The sequence below is a fragment of the Ranitomeya imitator genome, chromosome 7 (genome assembly GCF_032444005.1).
Source record: "Ranitomeya imitator isolate aRanImi1 chromosome 7, aRanImi1.pri, whole genome shotgun sequence".
Lineage (NCBI taxonomy): Eukaryota > Metazoa > Chordata > Amphibia > Anura > Dendrobatidae > Ranitomeya > Ranitomeya imitator.
The window spans coordinates 5210227-5235024 of record NC_091288.1 but is presented as its reverse complement, the minus strand read 5'-3'; the positions used below and the strand labels follow the sequence as shown (position 1 = coordinate 5235024).

General features: G+C 48.2%; 1 protein-coding gene across 3 annotated transcripts in view; it reads right to left on the bottom strand.

The window, feature by feature from the left end:
- Positions 1–24798, bottom strand: part of ITGB5 (integrin subunit beta 5) — a 63030-nt gene that overhangs the window by 14290 nt on the left and 23942 nt on the right. For all 3 annotated transcript variants that reach the window (XM_069732593.1, XM_069732591.1, XM_069732592.1), the window contains exons 11-12: positions 528–750; positions 359–459 (exon numbers count right to left, since the gene is read on the bottom strand). In XM_069732593.1, the coding sequence (XP_069588694.1) occupies positions 359–459; positions 528–750 (324 nt within the window). The remainder of the gene's footprint in view (positions 1–358; positions 460–527; positions 751–24798) is intronic.

Sequence of the window (24798 nt, the reverse complement as noted above, 5' to 3'; positions counted from 1 at the left end):
TTTTTGTATTAAAGTATAAAACAAGTTGAACCTTGAATATTCTAATGAATCCATAGCCTAAGGTGTGTGAGCCTTATGAGTGGTAGACATTATTAGTACTAATATTTCTGGGACTCATCGCCCGTGTATTCGGTGAGTGGTGGCAGCGTGTATGAGCGGGTGTGTGGCCTGGGTCGGTGTGTGATTTATGCTCCCATTACAGCATAGGACAGAGGTTGAATGCTGGACTGAGAGTGGGGAGATAGATTAACCCTTGCAGGCACAACCCCAAGTCACGTGCTGAGAGCGGACACGTGACGAATTAGTGACACCACGGAGTGGGGATCCGTGACAGGTAGTCTCTGGAGTCATCACTTACTGAGCGAGTCCACGGTGAGGATGTCGTCCTTGCACAGCTTGTGGCAGGTCTGGTTGTCGGCGAGGCGTCCGCTCTGGTAGAGGCGACACTCGATGCAGTCCCTGGAAGAGAGACCGGAGTCAGCAGGGAACAACCGGAGACCCCACCGTGTACCGGCCCCCAGCCTCACCTCTTGGCTCCACAGGCGTCAGGGCAGGTCGGGCACTTCTCACACGTCTCCCCGAAAGCTCCCGGCTCCACACACTGGCAGCGGCCGCACACACAGGAGCCCTTCCCGCTGCACATGCGGCCGTCACTGGACACACAGCTCTCCGTCTCCGTGCTGCAGTTACAATTATCACCAATGTAACCGGCGTGACACCGACACTCTCCACAGTCACACTCACCGTGACCTGCAAGACAACGATCACCCCCATCATCCAAGAGATCACACCAAGCTTCATCCTCGACCCCACCATAACACAATGTATCACTACTCCCATCATCCCCGACCCCGGAGCTCACAATCTAATCTCCTATCACACAGTGTATCACTACTCCCATCATCCCCGACACCGGAGCTCACAATCTAATCTCCTATCACACAATGTATCACTACTCCCATCATCCCTGACCCCGGAGCTCACAATCTAATCTATCACACAATGTATCACTACTCCCATCATCCCTGACCCCAGAGCTCACAATCTAATCTCCTATCACACAGTGTATCACTACTCCCATCATCCCTGACCCCGGAGCTCACAATCTAATCTCCAATCACACAGTGTATCACTACTCCCATCATCCCCGACCCCAGAGCTTACAATCTAATCTCCAATCACACAGTGTATCACTACTCCCATCATCCCTGACCCCAGAGCTCACAATCTAATCTCCTATCACACAACGTATCACTATTCCCATCATCCCCGACCCCAGAGCTCACAATCTAATCTCCTATCACACAATGTATCACTACTCCCATCATCCCCGACCCCAGAGCTCACAATCTAATCTCCTATCACACAATGTATCACTACTCCCATCATCCCCGACCCCGGAGCTCACAATCTAATCTCCTATCACACAGTGTATCACTACTCCCATCATCCCCGACCCCGGAGCTCACAATCTAATCTCCTATCACACAATGTATCACTACTCCCATCATCCCCGACCCCGGACCTCACAATCTAATCTCCCATCACAGTGTATCACTACTCCCATCATCCCTGACCCCAGAGCTCACAATCCAATCTCCTATCCTGGGCCCACGCTCGGCCCACCCTCCTAGGCCCCCACACCCACGCTCGGCCTCCCTCCTGGGCTCCAGCACCCACGCTCGGCCCACCCTCCTGGGCTCCCACACCCACGCTCGGCCCACCCTCCTGGGCTCCCGCACCCACGCTCGGCCCCCCCTCCTGGGCCCCCGCACCCACGCTCGGCCCACCCTCCTGGGCTCCCGCACCCACGCTCGGCCCCCCCTCCTGGGCCCCCGCACCCACGCTCGGCCCACCCTGCCTTGGCAGCAGTTATTTGTACATTACAGACATGGCCATTCTGCTGCTCCGTTTTCCCACCTGCGCTGCTGCTCTGTAGACTACCAAAGCCTGTGCAGTACTACAGGAGCATGTAAAAGTCTGGAGCGTTATAAGAGGGGCTGATATCAGTCACATATGGTGTAATGTCTGGGGTTATATCAGTACTGGAGCGTTATAAGAGGGGCTGATATCAGTCACATATGGTGTAATGTCTGGGGGTTATATCAGTACTGGAGCGTTATAAGAGGGGCTGATATCAGTCACATATGGTGTAATGTCTGGGGGTTATATCAGTACTGGAGCGTTATAAGAGGCTGATATCAGTCACATATGGTGTAATGTCTGGGGGTTATATCAGTACTGGAGCATTATAAGAGGGGCTGATATCAGTCACATATGGTGTAATGTCTGGGGGTTATATCAGTACTGGAGCGTTATAAGAGGGGCTGATATCAGTCACATATGGTGTAATGTCTGGGGGTTATATCAGTACTGGAGCGTTATAAGAGGGGCTGATATCAGTCACATATGGTGTAATGTCTGGGGTTATATCAGTACTGGAGCGTTATAAGAGGGGCTGATATCAGTCACATATGGTGTAATGTCTGGGGGTTATATCAGTACTGGAGCGTTATAAGAGGGGCTGATATCAGTCACATATGGTGTAATGTCTGGGGGTTATATCAGTACTGGAGCGTTATAAGAGGCTGATATCAGTCACATATGGTGTAATGTCTGGGGGTTATATCAGTACTGGAGCATTATAAGAGGGGCTGATATCAGTCACATATGGTGTAATGTCTGGGGGTTATATCAGTACTGGAGCGTTATAAGAGGGGCTGATATCAGTCACATATGGTGTAATGTCTGGGGGTTATATCAGTACTGGAGCGTTATAAGAGGGGCTGATATCAGTCACATATGGTGTAATGTCTGGAGGTTATATCAGTACTGGAGCATTATAAGAGGGGCTGATATCAGTCACATATGATGTAATGTCTGGGGTTATATCAGTACTAGAGCGTTATAAGAGGGGCTGATATCAGTCACATATGGTGTAATGTCTGGGGGTTATATCAGTACTGGAGCGTTATAAGAGGGGCTGATATCAGTCACATATGGTGTAATGTCTGGGGGTTATATCAGTACTGGAGCGTTATAAGAGGGGCTGATATCAGTCACATATGGTGTAATGTCTGGGGGTTATATCAGTACTGGAGCATTATAAGAGGGGCTGATATCAGTCACATATGGTGTAATGTCTGGGGGTTATATCAGTACTGGAGCATTATAAGAGGGGCTGATATCAGTCACATATGATGTAATGTCTGGGGGTTATATCAGTACTGGAGCGTTATAAGAGGGGCTGATATCAGTCACATACGGTGTAATGTCTGGAGGTTATATCAGTACTGGAGCGTTATAAGAGGGGCTGATATCAGTCACATACGGTGTAATGTCTGGGGGTTATATCAGTACTGGAGCGTTATAAGAGGGGCTGATATCAGTCACATACGGTGTAATGTCTGGGGGTTATATCAGTACTGGAGCGTTATAAGAGGGGCTGATATCAGTCACATATGATGTAATGTCTGGGGTTATATCAGTACTAGAGCGTTATAAGAGGGGCTGATATCAGTCACATATGGTGTAATGTCTGGGGGTTATATCAGTACTGGAGCGTTATAAGAGGGGCTGATATCAGTCACATATGGTGTAATGTCTGGAGGTTATATCAGTACTGGAGCATTATAAGAGGGGCTGATATCAGTCACATACGGTGTAATGTCTGGAGGTTATATCAGTACTGGAGCGTTATAAGAGGGGCTGATATCAGTCACATACGGTGTAATGTCTGGGGGTTATATCAGTACTGGAGCGTTATAAGAGGGGCTGATATCAGTCACACGGTGTAATGTCTGGGGTTATATCAGTGCTGGAGCGTTATAAGAGGCTGATATCAGTCACATATGGTGTAATGTCTGGAGGTTATATCAGTACTGGAGCGTTATAAGAGGGGCTGATATCAGTCACATATGATGTAATGTCTGGGGGTTATATCAGTACTGGAGCGTTATAAGAGGGGCTGATATCAGTCACATATGATGTAATATCTGGAGGTTATATCAGTACTGGAGCGTTATAAGAGGCTGATATCAGTCACATATGGTATAATGTCTGGGGGATATATCAGTACTGGAGCGTTATAAGAGGGGCTGATATCAGTCACATATGGTGTAATGTCTGGGGTTATATCAGTACTGGAGCGTTATAAGAGGCTGATATCAGTCACATATGGTATAATGTCTGGAGGTTATATCAGTACTGGAGCGTTATAAGAGGCTGATATCAGTCACATATGGTGTAATGTCTGGGGATATATCAGTACTGGAGCGTTATAAGAGGGGCTGATATCAGTCACATATGGTATAATGTCTGGGGGATATATCAGTATTGGAGCGTTATAAGAGGGGCTGATATCAGTCACATATGGTGTAATGTCTGGGGGTTATATCAGTACTGGAGCGTTATAAGAGGGGCTGATATCAGTCACATATGATATAATGTCTGGAGGTTATATCAGTACTGGAGCGTTATAAGAGGCTGATATCAGTCACATATGGTGTAATGTCTGGAGGTTATATCAGTACTGGAGTGTTATAAGAGGGGCTGATATCAGTCACATATGATGTAATGTCTGGGGATATATCAGTACTGGAGCGTTATAAGAGGGGCTGATATCAGTCACATATGGTATAATGTCTGGGGGATATATCAGTATTGGAGCGTTATAAGAGGGGCTGATATCAGTCACATATGGTGTAATGTCTGGGGGTTATATCAGTACTGGAGCGTTATAAGAGGGGCTGATATCAGTCATATATGGTGTAATGTCTGGAGGATATATCAGTACTGGAGCGTTATAAGAGGGGCTGATATCAGTCACATATGATATAATGTCTGGAGGTTATATCAGTACTGGAGCGTTATAAGAGGCTGATATCAGTCACATATGGTGTAATGTCTGGGGGTTATATCAGTACTGGAGCGTTATAAGAGGGGCTGATATCAGTCACATATGGTGTAATGTCTGGGGGTTATATCAGTACTGGAGCGTTATAAGAGGCTGATATCAGTCACATATGGTGTAATGTCTGGGGTTATATCAGCACTGGAGCGTTATAAGAGGCTGATATCAGTCACATATGGTGTAATGTCTGGGGGTTATATCAGTACTGGAGCGTTATAAGAGGGGCTGATATCAGTCACATATGATGTAATGTCTGGGGGTTATATCAGTACTGGAGCGTTATAAGAGGCTGATATCAGTCACATATGGTGTAATGTCTGGGGGTTATATCAGTACTGGAGCGTTATAAGAGGCTGATATCAGTCACATATGGTGTAATGTCTGGGGGTTATATCAGTACTGGAGCGTTATAAGAGGGGCTGATATCAGTCACATATGGTGTAATGTCTGGGGGTTATATCAGTACTGGAGCGTTATAAGAGGCTGATATCAGTCACATATGATGTAATGTCTGGGGGTTATATCAGTACTGGAGCGTTATAAGAGGGGCTGATATCAGTCACATATGATATAATGTCTGGAGGTTATATCAGTACTGGAGCGTTATAAGAGGGGCTCATATCAGTCACATATGGTGTAATGTCTGGAGGTTATATCAGTACTGGAGCGTTATAAGAGGGGCTGATATCAGTCACATATGATGTAATATCTGGAGGTTATATCAGTACTGGAGCGTTATAAGAGGGGCTGATATCAGTCACATATGGTGTAATGTCTGGGGGTTATATCAGTACTGGAGTGTTATAAGAGGGGCTGATATCAGTCACATACGGTGTAATGTCTGGGGGTTATATCAGTACTGGAGCGTTATAAGAGGGGCTGATATCAGTCACACGGTGTAATGTCTGGGGTTATATCAGTGCTGGAGCGTTATAAGAGGCTGATATCAGTCACATATGGTGTAATGTCTGGGGTTATATCAGTACTGGAGCGTTATAAGAGGGGCTGATATCAGTCACACGGTGTAATGTCTGGGGTTATATCAGTGCTGGAGCGTTATAAGAGGCTGATATCAGTCACATATGGTGTAATGTCTGGGGTTATATCAGTACTGGAGCGTTATAAGAGGGGCTGATATCAGTCACATATGGTATAATGTCTGGGGTTATATCAGTGCTGGAGCGTTATAAGAGGGGCTGATATCAGTCACATATGGTATAATGTCTGGGGGTTATATCAGTACTGGAGCGTTATAAGAGGGGCTGATATCAGTCACATATGGTGTAATGTCTGGGGTTATATCAGCACTGGAACGTTATAAGAGGCTGATATCAGTCACATATGGTATAATGTCTGGAGGTTATATCAGTACTGGAGCGTTATAAGAGGGGCTGATATCAGTCACATATGGTGTAATGTCTGGAGGTTATATTAGTACTGGAGCGTTATAAGAGGGGCTGATATCAGTCACATATGGTGTAATGTCTGGGGGTTATATCAGTACTGGAGCGTTATAAGAGGCTGATATCAGTCACATATGGTGTAATGTCTGGGGGTTATATCAGTACTGGAGCGTTATAAGAGGCTGATATCAGTCACATATGGTGTAATGTCTGGTGGATATATCAGTACTGGAGCGTTATAAGAGGGGCTGATATCAGTCACATATGGTGTAATGTCTGGTGGATATATCAGTACTGGAGCGTTATAAGAGGGGCTGATATCAGTCACATATGGTGTAATGTCTGGGGTTATATCAGTACTGGAGCGTTATAAGAGGCTGATATCAGTCACATATGGTGTAATGTCTGGGGGATATATCAGTACTGGAGCGTTATAAGAGGGGCTGATATCAGTCACATATGATGTAATGTCTGGGGGTTATATCAGTACTGGAGCGTTATAAGAGGGGCTGATATCAGTCACATATGGTGTAATGTCTGGAGGTTATATCAGTACTGGAGCGTTATAAGAGGGGCTGATATCAGTCACATATGGTGTAATGTCTGGGGGTTATATCAGTACTGGAGCGTTATAAGAGGGGCTGATATCAGTCACATATGGTGTAATGTCTGGGGTTATATCAGTACTGGAGCGTTATAAGAGGCTGATATCAGTCACATATGGTGTAATGTCTGGAGGTTATATCAGTACTAGAGCGTTATAAGAGGGGCTGATATCAGTCACATATGGTGTAATGTCTGGAGGTTATATCAGTACTAGAGCGTTATAAGAGGGGCTGATATCAGTCACATATGGTGTAATGTCTGGAGGTTATATCAGTACTGGAGCGTTATAAGAGGGGCTTATATCAGTCACATATGGTGTAATGTCTGGGGTTATATCAGTACTGGAGCGTTATAAGAGGGGCTGATATCAGTCACATATGATGTAATGTCTGGGGGTTATATCAGTACTGGAGCGTTATAAGAGGGGCTGATATCAGTCACATATGATGTAATGTCTGGGGGTTATATCAGTACTGGAGCGTTATAAGAGGGGCTGATATCAGTCACATATGATGTAATATCTGGAGGTTATATCAGTACTGGAGCGTTATAAGAGGGGCTGATATCAGTCACATATGGTGTAATGTCTGGGGGTTATATCAGTACTGGAGCGTTATAAGAGGGGCTGATATCAGTCACATATGGTATGTCTGGGGGATATATCAGTACTGGAGCGTTATAAGAGGGGCTGATATCAGTCACATATGATGTAATGTCTGGGGGTTATATCAGTACTGGAGCGTTATAAGAGGGGCTGATATCAGTCACATATGGTGTAATGTCTGGAGGTTATATCAGTACTGGAGCGTTATAAGAGGGGCTGATATCAGTCACATATGATGTAATGTCTGGGGGTTATATCAGTACTGGAGCGTTATAAGAGGGGCTGATATCAGTCACATATGGTGTAATGTCTGGATGTTATATCAGTACTGGAGCGTTATAAGAGGGGCTGATATCAGTCACATATGGTGTAATGTCTGGAGGATATATCAGTACTGGAGCGTTATAAGAGGGGCTGATATCAGTCACATATGGTATAATGTCTGGAGGATATATCAGTACTGGAGCGTTATAAGAGGGGCTGATATCAGTCACATATGGTATAATGTCTGGGGGATATATCAGTACTGGAGCGTTATAAGAGGGGCTGATATCAGTCACATATGGTGTAATGTCTGGGGTTATATCAGTACTGGAGCGTTATAAGAGGCTGATATCAGTCACATATGGTATAATGTCTGGAGGTTATATCAGTACTGGAGCGTTATAAGAGGCTGATATCAGTCACATATGGTGTAATGTCTGGGGGATATATCAGTATTGGAGCGTTATAAGAGGGGCTGATATCAGTCACATATGGTGTAATGTCTGGGGGATATATCAGTACTGGAGCGTTATAAGAGGGGCTGATATCAGTCACATATGGTATAATGTCTGGGGGATATATCAGTATTGGAGCGTTATAAGAGGGGCTGATATCAGTCACATATGGTGTAATGTCTGGGGGTTATATCAGTACTGGAGCGTTATAAGAGGCTGATATCAGTCACATATGGTGTAATGTCTGGGGGTTATATCAGTACTGGAGCGTTATAAGAGGCTGATATCAGTCACATATGGTGTAATGTCTGGGGGATATATCAGTATTGGAGCGTTATAAGAGGGGCTGATATCAGTCACATATGGTGTAATGTCTGGGGGATATATCAGTACTGGAGCGTTATAAGAGGGGCTGATATCAGTCACATATGGTATAATGTCTGGGGGATATATCAGTATTGGAGCGTTATAAGAGGGGCCGATATCAGTCACATATGGTGTAATGTCTGGGGGTTATATCAGTACTGGAGCGTTATAAGAGGGGCTGATATCAGTCACATATGGTGTAATGTCTGGGGGTTATATCAGTACTGGAGCGTTATAAGAGGGGCTGATATCAGTCACATATGGTGTAATGTCTGGGGGATATATCAGTACTGGAGCATTATAAGAGGGGCTGATATCAGTCACATATGGTATAATGTCTGGGGGATATATCAGTACTGGAGCGTTATAAGAGGCTGATATCAGTCACATATGGTATAATGTCTGGAGGTTATATCAGTACTGGAGCGTTATAAGAGGGGCTGATATCAGTCACATATGGTGTAATATCTGGGGTTATATCAGTACTGGAGCATTATAAGAGGGGCTGATATCAGTCACATATGGTGTAATGTCTGGGGGTTATATCAGTACTGGAGCGTTATAAGAGGCTGATATCAGTCACATATGGTGTAATGTCTGGGGGTTATATCAGTACTGGAGCGTTATAAGAGGGGCTGATATCAGTCACATATGGTGTAATGTCTGGAGGTTATATCAGTACTGGAGCGTTATAAGAAGGCTGATATCAGTCACATATGGTGTAATGTCTGGGGGTTATATCAGTGCTGGAGCGTTATAAGAGGGGCTGATATCAGTCACATATGGTGTAATATCTGGGGGTTATATCAGTACTGGAGCGTTATAAGAGGGGCTGATATCAGTCACATATGGTGTAATGTCTGGAGGTTATATCAGTACTGGAGCGTTATAAGAGGGGCTGATATCAGTCACATATGGTGTAATGTCTGGAGGTTATATCAGTACTGGAGCGTTATAAGAGGCTGATATCAGTCACATATGGTGTAATGTCTGGGGGTTATATCAGTGCTGGAGCGTTATAAGAGGGGCTGATATCAGTCACATATGGTGTAATATCTGGGGGTTATATCAGTACTGGAGCGTTATAAGAGGGGCTGATATCAGTCACATATGGTGTAATGTCTGGAGGTTATATCAGTACTGGAGCGTTATAAGAGGGGCTGATATCAGTCACATATGGTGTAATGTCTGGAGGTTATATCAGTACTGGAGCGTTATAAGAGGCTGATATCAGTCACATATGGTGTAATGTCTGGAGGTTATATCAGTACTGGAGCGTTATAAGAGGGGCTGATATCAGTCACATATGGTGTAATGTCTGGGGGTTATATCAGTACTGGAGCGTTATAAGAGGGGCCGATATCAGTCACATATGGTGTAATGTCTGGGGGTTATATCAGTACTGGAGCGTTATAAGAGGGGCTGATATCAGTCACATATGGTGTAATGTCTGGAGGTTATATCAGTACTGGAGCGTTATAAGAGGCTGATATCAGTCACATATGGTGTAATGTCTGGGGATTATATCAGTACTGGAGCGTTATAAGAGGGGCTGATATCAGTGACATATGGTGTAATGTCTGGAGGTTATATCAGTACTGGAGCGTTATAAGAGAGGCTGATATCAGTCACATATGGTATAATGTCTGGGGGTTATATCAGTACTGGAGCGTTATAAGAGGCTGATATCAGTCACATATGGTGTAATGTCTGGAGGTTATATCAGTACTGGAGCGTTATAAGAGGGGCCGATATCAGTCACATATGATGTAATGTCTGGGGGTTATATCAGTACTGGAGCATTATAAGAGGGGCTGATATCAGTCACATATGGTGTAATGTCTGGAGGTTATATCAGTACTGGAGCATTATAAGAGGGGCTGATATCAGTCACATATGGTGTAATGTCTGGAGGTTATATCAGTACTGGAGCGTTATAAGAGGGGCCGATATCAGTCACATATGGTGTAATGTCTGGGGGTTATATCAGTACTGGAGCGTTATAAGAGAGGCTGATATCAGTCACATATGGTGTAATGTCTGGGGTTATATCAGTACTGGAGCATTATAAGAGGGGCTGATATCAGTCACATATGGTGTAATGTCTGGAGGTTATATCAGTACTGGAGCGTTATAAGAGGGGCTGATATCAGTCACATATGGTGTAATGTCTGGGGGTTATATCAGTACTGGAGCGTTATAAGAGAGGCTGATATCAGTCACATATGGTGTAATGTCTGGGGGATATATCAGTACTGGAGCATTATAAGAGGGGCTGATATCAGTCACATATGGTGTAATGTCTGGAGGTTATATCAGTACTGGAGCGTTATAAGAGGGGCTGATATCAGTCACATATGGTGTAATGTCTGGGGGTTATATCAGTACTGGAGCGTTATAAGAGAGGCTGATATCAGTCACATATGGTGTAATGTCTGGGGGTTATATCAGTACTGGAGCGTTATAAGAGGGGCTGATATCAGTCACATATGGTATAATGTCTGGGGGATATATCAGTACTGGAGCGTTATAAGAGGGGCTGATATCAGTCACATATGGTGTAATGTCTGGAGGTTATATCAGTACTGGAGCATTATAAGAGGGGCTGATATCAGTCACATATGGTGTAATGTCTGGAGGTTATATCAGTACTGGAGCGTTATAAGAGGGGCTGATATCAGTCACATATGGTGTAATGTCTGGGGGTTATATCAGTACTGGAGCGTTATAAGAGGAGCTTATATCAGTCACATATGATGTAATGTCTGGGGTTATATCAGTACTGGAGCGTTATAAGAGGGGCTGATATCAGTCACATATGGTGTAATGTCTGGGGGTTATATCAGTACTGGAGCGTTATAAGAGGGGCTGATATCAGTCACATATGGTGTAATGTCTGGGGTTATATCAGTACTGGAGAATTATAAGAGGGGCTGATATCAGTCACATATGATGTAATGTCTGGGGGTTATATCAGTACTGGAGCGTTATAAGAGGGGCTGATATCAGTCACATATGGTGTAATGTCTGGGGTTATATCAGTACTGGAGAATTATAAGAGGGGCTGATATCAGTCACATATGGTGTAATGTCTGGGGGTTATATCAGTACTGGAGCGTTATAAGAGGGGCTGATATCAGTCACATATGGTGTAATGTCTGGGGTTATATCAGTACTGGAGAATTATAAGAGGGGCTGATATCAGTCACATATGGTGTAATGTCTGGGGGTTATATCAGTACTGGAGCGTTATAAGAGGGGCTGATATCAGTCACATATGGTGTAATGTCTGGTGGTTATATCAGTACTGGAGCGTTATAAGAGGCTGATATCAGTCACATATGGTGTAATGTCTGGTGGTTATATCAGTACTGGAGCGTTATAAGAGGGGCTGATATCAGTCACATATGGTGTAATGTCTGGGGGTTATATCAGTACTGGAGCGTTATAAGAGAGGCTGATATCAGTCACATATGGTGTAATGTCTGGTGGTTATATCAGTACTGGAGCGTTATAAGAGAGGCTGATATCAGTCACATATGGTGTAATGTCTGGAGGTTATATCAGTACTGGAGTGTTATAAGAGGGGCTGATATCAGTCACATATGGTGTAATGTCTGGGGGTTATATCAGTACTGGAGCGTTATAAGAGGGGCTGATATCAGTCACATATGGTGTAATATCTGGGGGTTATATCAGTACTGGAGCGTTATAAGAGGGGCTGATATCAGTCACATATGGTGTAATGTCTGGGGGTTATATCAGTACTGGAGCGTTATAAGAGGGGCTGATATCAGTCACATATGGTGTAATGTCTGGGGTTATATCAGTTCTGGAGCGTTATAAGAGGCTGATATCAGTCACATATGGTGTAATGTCTGGGGGTTATATCAGTACTGGAGCGTTATAAGAGGGGCCGATATCAGTCACATATGGTGTAATGTCTGGGGTTATATCAGTACTGGAGCGTTATAAGAGGGGCTGATATCAGTCACACATGATGTAATGTCTGGGGTTATATCAGTACTGGAGCATTATAAGGGGCTGATATCAGTCACATATGATGTAATGTCTGGGGTTATATCAGTACTGGAGCGTTATAAGAGGGGCTGATATCAGTCACATATGATGTAATGTCTGGGGGTTATATCAGTACTGGAGCGTTATAAGAGGGGCTGATATCAGTCACATATGGTGTAATGTCTGGAGGTTATATCAGTACTGGAGCATTATAAGGGGCTGATATCAGTCACATATGGTGTAATGTCTGGGGGTTATATCAGTACTGGAGCGTTATAAGAGGGGCTGATATCAGTCACATATGGTGTAATGTCTGGAGGTTATATCAGTACTGGAGCATTATAAGGGGCTGATATCAGTCACATATGGTGTAATGTCTGGAGGTTATATCAGTACTGGAGCATTATAAGGGGCTGATATCAGTCACATATGGTGTAATGTCTGGGGGTTATATCAGTACTGGAGCGTTATAAGAGGGGCTGATATCAGTCACATATGGTGTAATGTCTGGAGGTTATATCAGTACTGGAGCATTATAAGGGGCTGATATCAGTCACATATGGTGTAATGTCTGGGGTTATATCAGTACTGGAGCGTTATAAGAGGGGCAGATATCAGTCACATATGGTGTAATGTCTGGGGGTTATATCAGTACTGGAGCGTTATAAGAGAGGCTGATATCAGTCACATATGGTGTAATGTCTGGAGGTTATATCAGTACTGGAGCGTTATAAGAGGGGCAGATATCAGTCACATATGGTGTAATGTCTGGGGGTTATATCAGTACTGGAGCGTTATAAGAGGGGCTGATATCAGTCACATATGGTGTAATGTCTGGAGGTTATATCAGTACTGGAGCGTTATAAGAGGGGCTGATATCAGTCACATATGGTGTAATGTCTGGGGGTTATATCAGTACTGGAGCGTTATAAGAGGGGCAGATATCAGTCACATATGGTGTAATGTCTGGGGTTATATCAGTACTGGAGCGTTATAAGAGGGGCTGATATCAGTCACATATGCTGTAATGTCTGGGGTTATATCAGTACTGGAGCGTTATAAGAGGGGCTGATATCAGTCACATATGGTGTAATGTCTGGGGTTATATCAGTACTGGAGCGTTATAAGAGGGGCTGATATCAGTCACATATGATGTAATGTCTGGGGGTTATATCAGTGCTGGAGCGTTATAAGAGGGGCTGATATCAGTCACATATGGTGTAATGTCTGGGGGTTATATCAGTACTGGAGCGTTATAAGAGGGGCTGATATCAGTCACATATGGTGTAATGTCTGGAGGTTATATCAGTACTGGAGCGTTATAAGAGGGCTGATATCAGTCACATATGGTGTAATGTCTGGGGTTATATCAGTACTGGAGCGTTATAAGAGGGGCTGATATCAGTCACATATGGTGTAATGTCTGGGGGTTATATCAGTACTGGAGCGTTATAAGAGGGGCTGATATCAGTCACATATGGTGTAATGTCTGGGGGTTATATCAGTACTGGAGCGTTATAAGAGGGGCTGATATCAGTCACATATGATGTAATGTCTGGAGGTTATATCAGTACTGGAGCGTTATAAGAGGGGCTGATATCAGTCACATATGGTCTAATGTCTGGAGGTTATATCAGTGCTGGAGCGTTATAAGAGGGGCCGATATCAGTCACATATGGTGTAATGTCTGGGGGTTATATCAGTACTGGAGCGTTATAAGAGAGGCCGATATCAGTCACATATGGTGTAATGTCTGGAGGTTATATTAGTACTGGAGCGTTATAAGAGGGGCATATATCAGTCACATATGGTGTAATGTCTGGAGGTTATATCAGTACTGGAGCGTTATAAGAGGGGCTGATATCAGTCACATATGGTGTAATGTCTGGAGGTTATATCAGTACTGGAGCGTTATAAGAGGGGCTGATATCAGTCACATATGGTGTAATGTCTGGGGGTTATATCAGTACTGGAGCGTTATAAGAGGGGCTGATATCAGTCACATATGGTGTAATGTCTGGGGGTTATATCAGTACTGGAGCGTTATAAGAGGGGCTGATATTGTCACATATGGTGTAATGTCTGGGGGTTATATCAGTACTGGAGCGTTATAAGAGGGGCTGATATCAGTCACATATGGTGTAATGTCTGGGGGTTATATCAGTACTGGAGCGTTATAAGAGGCTGATATTGTCACATATGGTGTAATGTCTGGAGGTTATATCAGTACTGGAGCGTTATAAGAGAGGCTGATATCAGTCACATATGGTGTAATGTCTGGGGTTATATCAGTGCTGGAGCGTTATAAGAGGCTGATATCAGTCACATATGATGTAATGTCTGGAGGTTATATCAGTACTGGAGCGTTATAAGAGGGGCCAATATCAGTCACATATGGTGTAATGTCTGGGGGTTATATCAGTACTGGAGCGTTATAAGAGGGGCTGATATCAGTCACATATGGTGTAATGTCTGGGGTTATATCAGTACTGGAGCGTTATAAGAGGCTGATATCAGTCACATATGATGTAATGTCTGGAGGATATATCAGTACTGGAGCGTTATAAGAGGGGCTGATATCAGTCACATATGGTGTAATGTCTGGGGGTTATATCAGTACTGGAGCGTTATAAGAGGCTGATATCAGTCACATATGATGTAATGTCTGGGGGTTATATCAGTACTGGAGCGTTATAAGAGGGGCTGATATCAGTCACATATGGTGTAATGTCTGGAGGTTATATCAGTACTGGAGCGTTATAAGAGGGGCTGATATCAGTCACATATGGTGTAATGTCTGGAGGTTATATCAGTACTGGAGCGTTATAAGAGAGGCTGATATCAGTCACATATGGTGTAATGTCTGGAGGTTATATCAGTGCTGGAGCGTTATAAGAGGGGCAGATATCAGTCACATATGCTGTAATGTCTGGAGGTTATATCAGTCCTGGAGCGTTATAAGAGGGGCTGATATCAGTCACATATGGAGTAATGTCTGGGGGTTATATCAGTACTGGAGCGTTATAAGAGGGGCTGATATCAGTCACATATGGTGTAATGTCTGGAGGTTATATCAGTCCTGGAGCGTTATAAGAGGGGCCGATATCAGTCACATATGGTGTAATGTCTGGGGGATATATCAGTACTGGAGCGTTATAAGAGGCTGATATCAGTCACATATGGTGTAATATCTGGGGGTTATATCAGTACTGGAGCGTTATAAGAGGGGCTGATATCAGTCACATATGGTGTAATGTCTGGAGGTTATATCAGTACTGGAGCGTTATAAGAGGGGCTGATATCAGTCACATATGGTGTAATGTCTGGGGGTTATATCAGTGCTGGAGCGTTATAAGAGGGGCTGATATCAGTCACATATGGTGTAATGTCTGGGGGTTATATCAGTACTGGAGCGTTATAAGAGGCTGATATCAGTCACATATGGTGTAATGTCTGGGGGTTATATCAGTACTGGAGCGTTATAAGAGGGGCCGATATCAGTCACATATGGTGTAATGTCTGGGGGATATATCAGTACTGGAGCGTTATAAGAGGCTGATATCAGTCACATATGGTGTAATATCTGGGGGTTATATCAGTACTGGAGCGTTATAAGAGGGGCTGATATCAGTCACATATGGTGTAATGTCTGGAGGTTATATCAGTACTGGAGCGTTATAAGAGGGGCTGATATCAGTCACATATGGTGTAATGTCTGGGGGTTATATCAGTGCTGGAGCGTTATAAGAGGGGCTGATATCAGTCACATATGGTGTAATATCTGGGGGTTATATCAGTACTGGAGCGTTATAAGAGGGGCTGATATCAGTCACATATGGTGTAATGTCTGGAGGTTATATCAGTGCTGGAGCGTTATAAGAGGGGCTGATATCAGTCACATATGGTGTAATGTCTGGGGGTTATATCAGTACTGGAGCGTTATAAGAGGGGCTGATATTGTCACATATGGTGTAATGTCTGGGGGTTATATCAGTACTGGAGCGTTATAAGAGGGGCTGATATCAGTCACATATGGTGTAATGTCTGGGGGTTATATCAGTACTGGAGCGTTATAAGAGAGGCTGATATCAGTCACATATGGTGTAATGTCTGGGGTTATATCAGTGCTGGAGCGTTATAAGAGGCTGATATCAGTCACATATGATGTAATGTCTGGAGGTTATATCAGTACTGGAGCGTTATAAGAGGGGCCAATATCAGTCACATATGGTGTAATGTCTGGGGGTTATATCAGTACTGGAGCGTTATAAGAGGGGCTGATATCAGTCACATATGGTGTAATGTCTGGGGTTATATCAGTACTGGAGCGTTATAAGAGGCTGATATCAGTCACATATGATGTAATGTCTGGAGGATATATCAGTACTGGAGCGTTATAAGAGGGGCTGATATCAGTCACATATGGTGTAATGTCTGGGGGTTATATCAGTACTGGAGCGTTATAAGAGGCTGATATCAGTCACATATGGTGTAATGTCTGGGGGTTATATCAGTACTGGAGCGTTATAAGAGGGGCTGATATCAGTCACATATGGTGTAATGTCTGGAGGTTATATCAGTGCTGGAGCGTTATAAGAGGGGCAGATATCAGTCACATATGCTGTAATGTCTGGAGGTTATATCAGTCCTGGAGCGTTATAAGAGGGGCTGATATCAGTCACATATGGAGTAATGTCTGGGGGTTATATCAGTACTGGAGCGTTATAAGAGGGGCCGATATCAGTCACATATGGTGTAATGTCTGGGGGATATATCAGTACTGGAGCGTTATAAGAGGCTGATATCAGTCACATATGGTGTAATATCTGGGGGTTATATCAGTACTGGAGCGTTATAAGAGGGGCTGATATCAGTCACATATGGTGTAATGTCTGGAGGTTATATCAGTACTGGAGCGTTATAAGAGGGGCTGATATCAGTCACATATGGTGTAATGTCTGGGGGTTATATCAGTACTGGAGCGTTATAAGAGGGGCTGATATCAGTCACATATGATGTAATGTCTGGAGGTTATATCAGTGCTGGAGCGTTATAAGAGGGGCTGATATCAGTCACATATGGTGTAATGTCTGGGGGTTATATCAGTACTGGAGCGTTATAAGAGGGGCTGATATCAGTCACATATGGTGTAATGTCTGGGGGTTATATCAGTACTGGAGCGTTATAAGAGGGGCTGATATCAGTCACATATGGTGTAATGTCTGGGGGTTATATCAGTACTGGAGCGTTATAAGAGGCTGATATCAGTCACATATGGTGTAATGTCTGGGGGTTATATCAGTACTGGAGCGTTATAAGAGGGGCTGATATCAGTCACATATGGTGTAATGTCTGGGGGTTATATCAGTACTGGAGCGTTATAAGAGGGGCTGATATCAGTCACATATCGTGTAATGTCTGGGGGTTATATCAGTACTGGAGCGTTATAAGAGGCTGATATCAGTCACATATGGTGTAATGTCTGGGGGTTATATCAGTACTGGAGCGTTATAAGAGGGGCTGATATCAGTCACATATGGTGTAATGTCTGGGGGTTATATCAGTACTGGAGCGTTATAAGAGGGGCTGATATCAGTCACATATGGTGTAATGTCTGGGGGTTATATCAGTACTGGAGCGTTATAAGAGGCTGATATCAGTCACATATGGTGTAATGTCTGGGGGTTATATCAGTACTGGAGCGTTATAAGAGGGGCTGATATCAGTCACATATGGTGTAATGTCTGGGGGTTATATCAGTACTGGAGCGTTATAAGAGGGGCCGATATCAGTCACATATGGTGTAATGTCTGGAGGTTATATCAGTACTGGAGCATTATAAGAGAGGCTGATATCAGTCACATATGGTGTAATGTCTGGAGATTATATCAGTACTGGAGCGTTATAAGAGGGGCTGATATCAGTCACATATGGTGTAATGTCTGGGGGTTATATCAGTACTGGAGCGTTATAAGAGGCTGATATCAGTCACATATGGTGTAATGTCTGGGGTTATATCAGTACTGGAGCGTTATAAGAGGCTGATATCAGTCACATATGGTGTAATGTCTGGAGGTTATATCAGTACTGGAGCGTTATAAGAGGGGCTGATATCAGTCACATATGATGTAATGTCTGGAGGTTATATCAGTACTGGAGCGTTATAAGAGGGGCTGATATCAGTCACATATGGTGTAATGTCTGGGGGTTATATCAGTACTGGAGCGTTATAAGAGGGGCTGATATCAGTCACATATGGTGTAATGTCTGGAGGTTATATCAGTACTGGAGCGTTATAAGAGGGGCTGATATCAGTCACATATGGTGTAATGTCTGGGGGTTATATCAGTACTGGAGCGTTATAAGAGGGGCTGATATCAGTCACATATGGTGTAATGTCTGGGGGTTATATCAGTACTGGAGCGTTATAAGAGAGCAGTCACACAGACCGCTCTCCAGCGACCAACGATGCCGGTAACCAGGGTAAACATCGGGTAACTAAGCGCAGGGCCGCGCTTAGTAACCCGATGTTTACCCTGGTTACCATCCTAAAAGTAAAAAAACAACCACTACATACTTACCTACAGCCGTCTGTCCTCCAGCGCTGCGCTCTGCACTCCTCCTGTACTGTCTGTGAGCACAGCGGCCGGAGAGCAGAGCGGTGACGTCACCGCTCTGCTTTCCGGCTGACCGACGCTCACAGCCAGAGCAGGAGGAGTGCAGAGCGCAGCGCTGGAGGACAGACGGCTGTAGGTAAGTATGTAGCGGTTGTTTTTTTACTTTTAGGATGGTAACCAGGGTAAACATCGGGTTACTAAGTGCGGCCCTGCGCTTAGTTACCCGATGTTTACCCTGGTTACCAGTGAAGACATCGCTGAATTGGTGTCACACACGCCGATTCAGCGATGTCTACGGGGAGTCCAGCGACCAAATAAAGTTCTGGACTTTCTTCCCCGACCAGCGATATCACAGCAGGGGCCTGATCGCTGCTGCCTGTCACACTGGACGATATCGCTAGCGAGGACGCTGCAACGTCACGGATCGCTAGCGATATCGTCTAGTGTGACGGTACCTTAAGTCTGGGATGGCTGATAACGGAGAATAATAGACATTTCAGGACTTTCTATCTACAATGCTGACGCTCTATGATCTGTAGACCGGGCCGGACCCCCTCAGTGACCCCAGCTTATTGTAGGTGTTGGCTGCTGACAGTGTAGAATCTAGATTGCGGCAGGGGTGGGGGGCTGCGGACCCTCAGTCTCACTCCTTAGAATGCTCCCGTCAGATTTGCATGTGAATTAATGGTCCCTCTTTAATTCCACCCCCCTCCATTGTGCGGCCCCCCAATCCTTTTCATCCATGGAGGAGTTAGATTCCTGCAGCAATTAGCAGTCCCCGGGAGATGTGAGTGCGGCCCCCCAGGCGGTGCGGCCCCCCAGGCCATGAGCCCTTCAGTCTCATTATTGTCACTAATGATGGGGGCAGAGGGAGACCAGGATTGTAGCAGGTGGGGGGCTCACATACCGCATCCCACCCATTACACCAACTGTAGAGGGGCAGCGGATCAGGACCACGAGCAGATGCACAAAACCTGCAGCCGCCGACAGAGACCACCAGGACCACTGCAGACAGTCAGTGAACAGAAGCCGGCGGCACAGATCGCAGCACAGGAGGACTGGACACAGTGCAACAAAGCCGCAGCTCTGAGATCGGGCAGCATCTGGTTCCCATTCACTGACAGGAAGCAGCAGTCAGACGGGGAACGCTTCATGTGACGCCGGCCCTTTAACCTGATGCTGGGAGTTGTAGTGTCAGAGTGATATCTATCGGCCCGTCTCTGCAAGGATCAATTGTGGCCCAGATTTTTTGATCGCCCCCTCTGACGTGGTCACCAGTCACACGCAGAAGCCCCCGGTCACAGACCCAGGAATTATCCTATGCAGTGACCCCCGCTGTCCCCGGGCCGCACTGTGGGGGGCGCCGGCGCATCATGCGGGATTCTCAAAAATCCAGAGTAGCGACAACTTTATAACTGACCCACAACAGAACAAGGGGTTGGGGGGGCGCCAGTACCTAGCGTAGAACAGAGGAAGACTGGTGGGGCGAGACGGGGGTCGACGGCATCAGAAGGTGGGCACTAGTGATGAGTGAGCATGTTCGGGTGTTGTCAGAGGGTCTCGGGCGTGCCCAGATAACGTGCTGAGGGTCTCGGGCATGCCCGGATAACGTGCTGTCTGAGGGTCTCGGGCGGGCCCGGATAACGTGCTGCCTGAGGGTCTCGGGCGGGCCCAGATAACGTGCTGTCTGAGGGTCTCGGGCGGGCCCGGATAACGTGCTGTCCGAGGGTCTCGGGCGGGCCCGGATAACGTGCTGTCTGAGGGTCTCGGGCGGGCCCGGATAACGTGCTGTCTGAGGGTCTCGGGCGTGCCCAGATAACGTGCTGTCAGAGGGTCTCGGGCGGGCCCGGATAACGTGCTGCCTGAGGGTCTCGGGCGGGCCCAGATAACGTGCTGTCTGAGGGTCTCGGGCGGGCCCGGATAACGTGCTGTCCGAGGGTCTCGGGCGGGCCCGGATAACGTGCTGTCTGAGGGTCTCGGGCGGGCCCAGATAACGTGCTGTCTGAGGGTCTCGGGCGGGCCCGGATAACGTGCTGTCTGAGGGTCTCGGGCGGGCCCAGATAACGTGCTGTCAGAGGGTCTCGGGCGTGCCCAGATAACGTGCTGTCAGAGGGTCTCGGGCGTGCCCAGATAACGTGCTGTCAGAGGGTCTCGGGCGTGCCCGGATAAGGTGCTGTCTGAGGGTCTCGGGTGTGCCCACATAATGCGCTGCCTGAGGGTCTTGGGCGTGCCCAGATAACGTGCTGTCTGAGGGTCTCGGGCGGGCCCGGATAACGTGCTGTCTGAGGGTCTCGGGCGGGCCCGGATAACGTGCTGTCAGAGGGTCTCGGGTGTGCCCACATAATGCGCTGCCTGAGGGTCTTGGGCGTGCCCAGATAACGTGCTGTCTGAGGGTCTCGGGCGGGCCCGGATAACGTGCTGTCAGAGGGTCTCGGGCGTGCCCAGATAACGTGCTGTCAGAGGGTCTCGGGCGTGCCCGGATAACGTGCTGTCTGAGGGTCTCGGGTGTGCCCACATAATGTGCTGCCTGAGGGTCTCGGGTGTGGCCGGATATTATGTTGGAGTCCCTGGGGCGGCATATTTTGCAGCTGTTAACGTGTGTCCAGGCTGTTTAACATCCATAAAACATGCCGCCGCCGCCGCAGGGACTCCATTATTATTATTTATTCATATAGCGCCATTCCTTTTAATTTCCCATAGTGTTCAGTTATGTTAAAATACGGTTATATTTGGCCGGAAAACGATTGAGGTCATTTTTGCAACAATGTTCAATGATTGGAAGGCAAAATGGTTGTTACATATGATATGATTTAAAAATCAATAAAATGTAAGATTTTAAAAGAAAAATTTTATATAGCGCCATTAGTTCCATGGTCTGTACATGAGGTTACATACAGGGTTATAGATATCGATTACAGTAAGCAGGTTTACAATGGCAGACTGGTACAGAGGGGAGAGGACCCGGCCCCCGTGGGCTTACATTCTACATAATATCCGGGCACACCCGAGACCCTCAGACAGTACGCTATCCGGGCACACCCGAGACCCTCAGACAGTACGCTATCCGGGCACGCCCGAGACCCTCAGACAATACGCTATCCGGGCACGCCCGAGACCCTCAGACACTACGCTATCCGGGCCCGCCCGAGACCCTCAGACAATACGCTATCCGGGCACGCCCGAGACCCTCAGACACTACGCTATCCGGGCCCGCCCGAGACCCTCAGACACTACGCTATCCGGGCACGCCCGAGACCCTCAGACAGTACACTATCCGGGCACGCCCGAGACCCTCAGACAGTACGCTATCCGGGCCCGCCCGAGACCCTCAGACAGTACGCTATCCGGGCATGCTCGAGACCCTCAGACAGTACACTATCCGGGCACGCCCGAGACCCTCAGACAGTACGCTATCCGGGCACGCCCGAGACCCTCAGACACTACGCTATCCGGGCATGCTCGAGACCCTCAGACACTACGCTATCCGGGCATGCTCAAGACCCTCAGACAGTACACTATCCGGGCACGCCCGAGACCCTCAGACAGTACGCTATCCGGGCACGCCCGAGACCCTCAGACAGTACGCTATCCGGGCACGTTCGCTCATCACTAGTGGGCACATTGGGCCGGTGGAGACTCGGCTGCAAATCCCATTATTAGAGCTGGAGCTGAACTCTGCACCGAGGCCACAAGACAGGAATGTGCCGAGCAGCAGAGACATAAACAAGACAGACGGACCCCCAAGCCACAGCACAGTTGGGGGAGGCGCAGGAAAGCATAAAGGCCCGCTGCAGTCCATCGCTCATCAGAATGCTCTGGGAGGTAGATGTGGCCCCCGCACCCACGCTCGGCCCACCCTCCTGGGCCCCCGCACACACGCTCGGCCCACCCTCCTGGGCCCCCGCACACACGCTCGGCCCACCCTCCTGGGCCCCCGCACCCACGCTCGGCCCACCCTCCTGTGCCCCCGCACACACGCTCGGCCCACCCTCCTGGGCCCCCGCACACACGCTCGGCCCACCCTCCTGGGCCCCCGCACACACGCTCGGCCCACCCTCCTGGGCCCCCGCACACACGCTCGGCCTCACTCCTGGGCTCCAGCACTCACGCTCGGCCCCCCCTCCTGGGCCCACGCTCGGCCCACCCTCCTGGGCCCCCACACCCACGCTCGGCCCACCCTCCTGGGCCCCCGCACCCACGCTCGGCCTCCCTCCTGGGCTCCAGCACTCACGCTCGGCCCCCCCCTCCTGGGCCCCCGCACCCACGCTCGGCCCACCCTCCTGGGCTCCCGCACCCACGCTCGGCCCACCCTCCTGGGCCCTCGCACCCACGCTCGGCCCACCCTCCTGGGCCCTCGCACCCACGCTCGGCCCACCCTCCTGGGCCCCCGCACCCACGCTCGGCCCACCCTCCTGGGCCCCCGCACCCACGCTCGGCCCACCCTCCTGGGCCCCCGCACCCACGCTCGGCCTCCCTCCTGGGCCCCCGCACCCACGCTCGGCCCACCCTCCTGGGCCCCCGCACCCACGCTCGGCTCACCCTCCTGGGCCCCCGCACCCACGCTCGGCCTCCCTCCTGGGCCCCCGCACCCACGCTCGGCCCACCCTCCTGGGCCCCCGCACCCACGCTCGGCCCACCCTCCTGGGCCCTCACACCCACGCTCGGCTCCCTCCTGGGCCCCCGCACCCACGCTCGGCCCACCCTCCTGGGCTCCCGCACCCACGCTCGGCCCACCCTCCTGGGCTCCCACACCCACGCTCGGCCCACCCTCCTGGGCTCCCACGCTCGGCCTCCCTCCTGGGCTCCAGCACTCACGCTCGGCCCACCCTCCCGGGCCCCCGCACCCACGCTCGGCCCACCCTCCCGGGCCCCCGCACCCACGCTCGGCCCACCCTCCTGGGCCCTCGCACCCACGCTCGGCTCACCCTCCTGGGCCCTCGCACCCACGCTCGGCCTCCCTCCTGGGCCCCCCCACCCACGCTCGGCCCGCCCTCCTGGGCCCCCGCACCCACGCTCGGCCCACCCTCCTGGGCCCCCGCACCCACGCTCGGCCCACCCTCCTGGGCCCCCGCACCCACGCTCGGCCCACCCTCCTGGGCCCCCGCACCCACGCTCGGCCCACCCTCCTGGACCCCCGCACCCACGCTCGGCCCACCCTCCTGGGCCCTCGCACCCACGCTCGGCTCACCCTCCTGGGCCCTCGCACCCACGCTCGGCCTCCCTCCTGGGCCCCCGCACCCACGCTCGGCCCGCCCTCCTGGGCCCCCGCACCCACGCTCGGCCCACCCTCCTGGGCCCCCGCACCCACGCTCGGCCCACCCTGCCTTGGCAGCAGTTATTTGTACATTACAGACATGGCCATTCTGCTGCTCCGTTTTCCCACCTGCGCTGCTGCTCTGTAGACTACCAAAGCCTGTGCAGTACTACAGGAGCATGTAAAAGTCTGTGCACCCCTGGTCTGAATTACTGTTATTGTGAAGAGTTCAGCAAGTTGAAGATGAAATGATCTAAAAGTGATAAAGTTACAGATGAGACATTTACTTTGTAATTT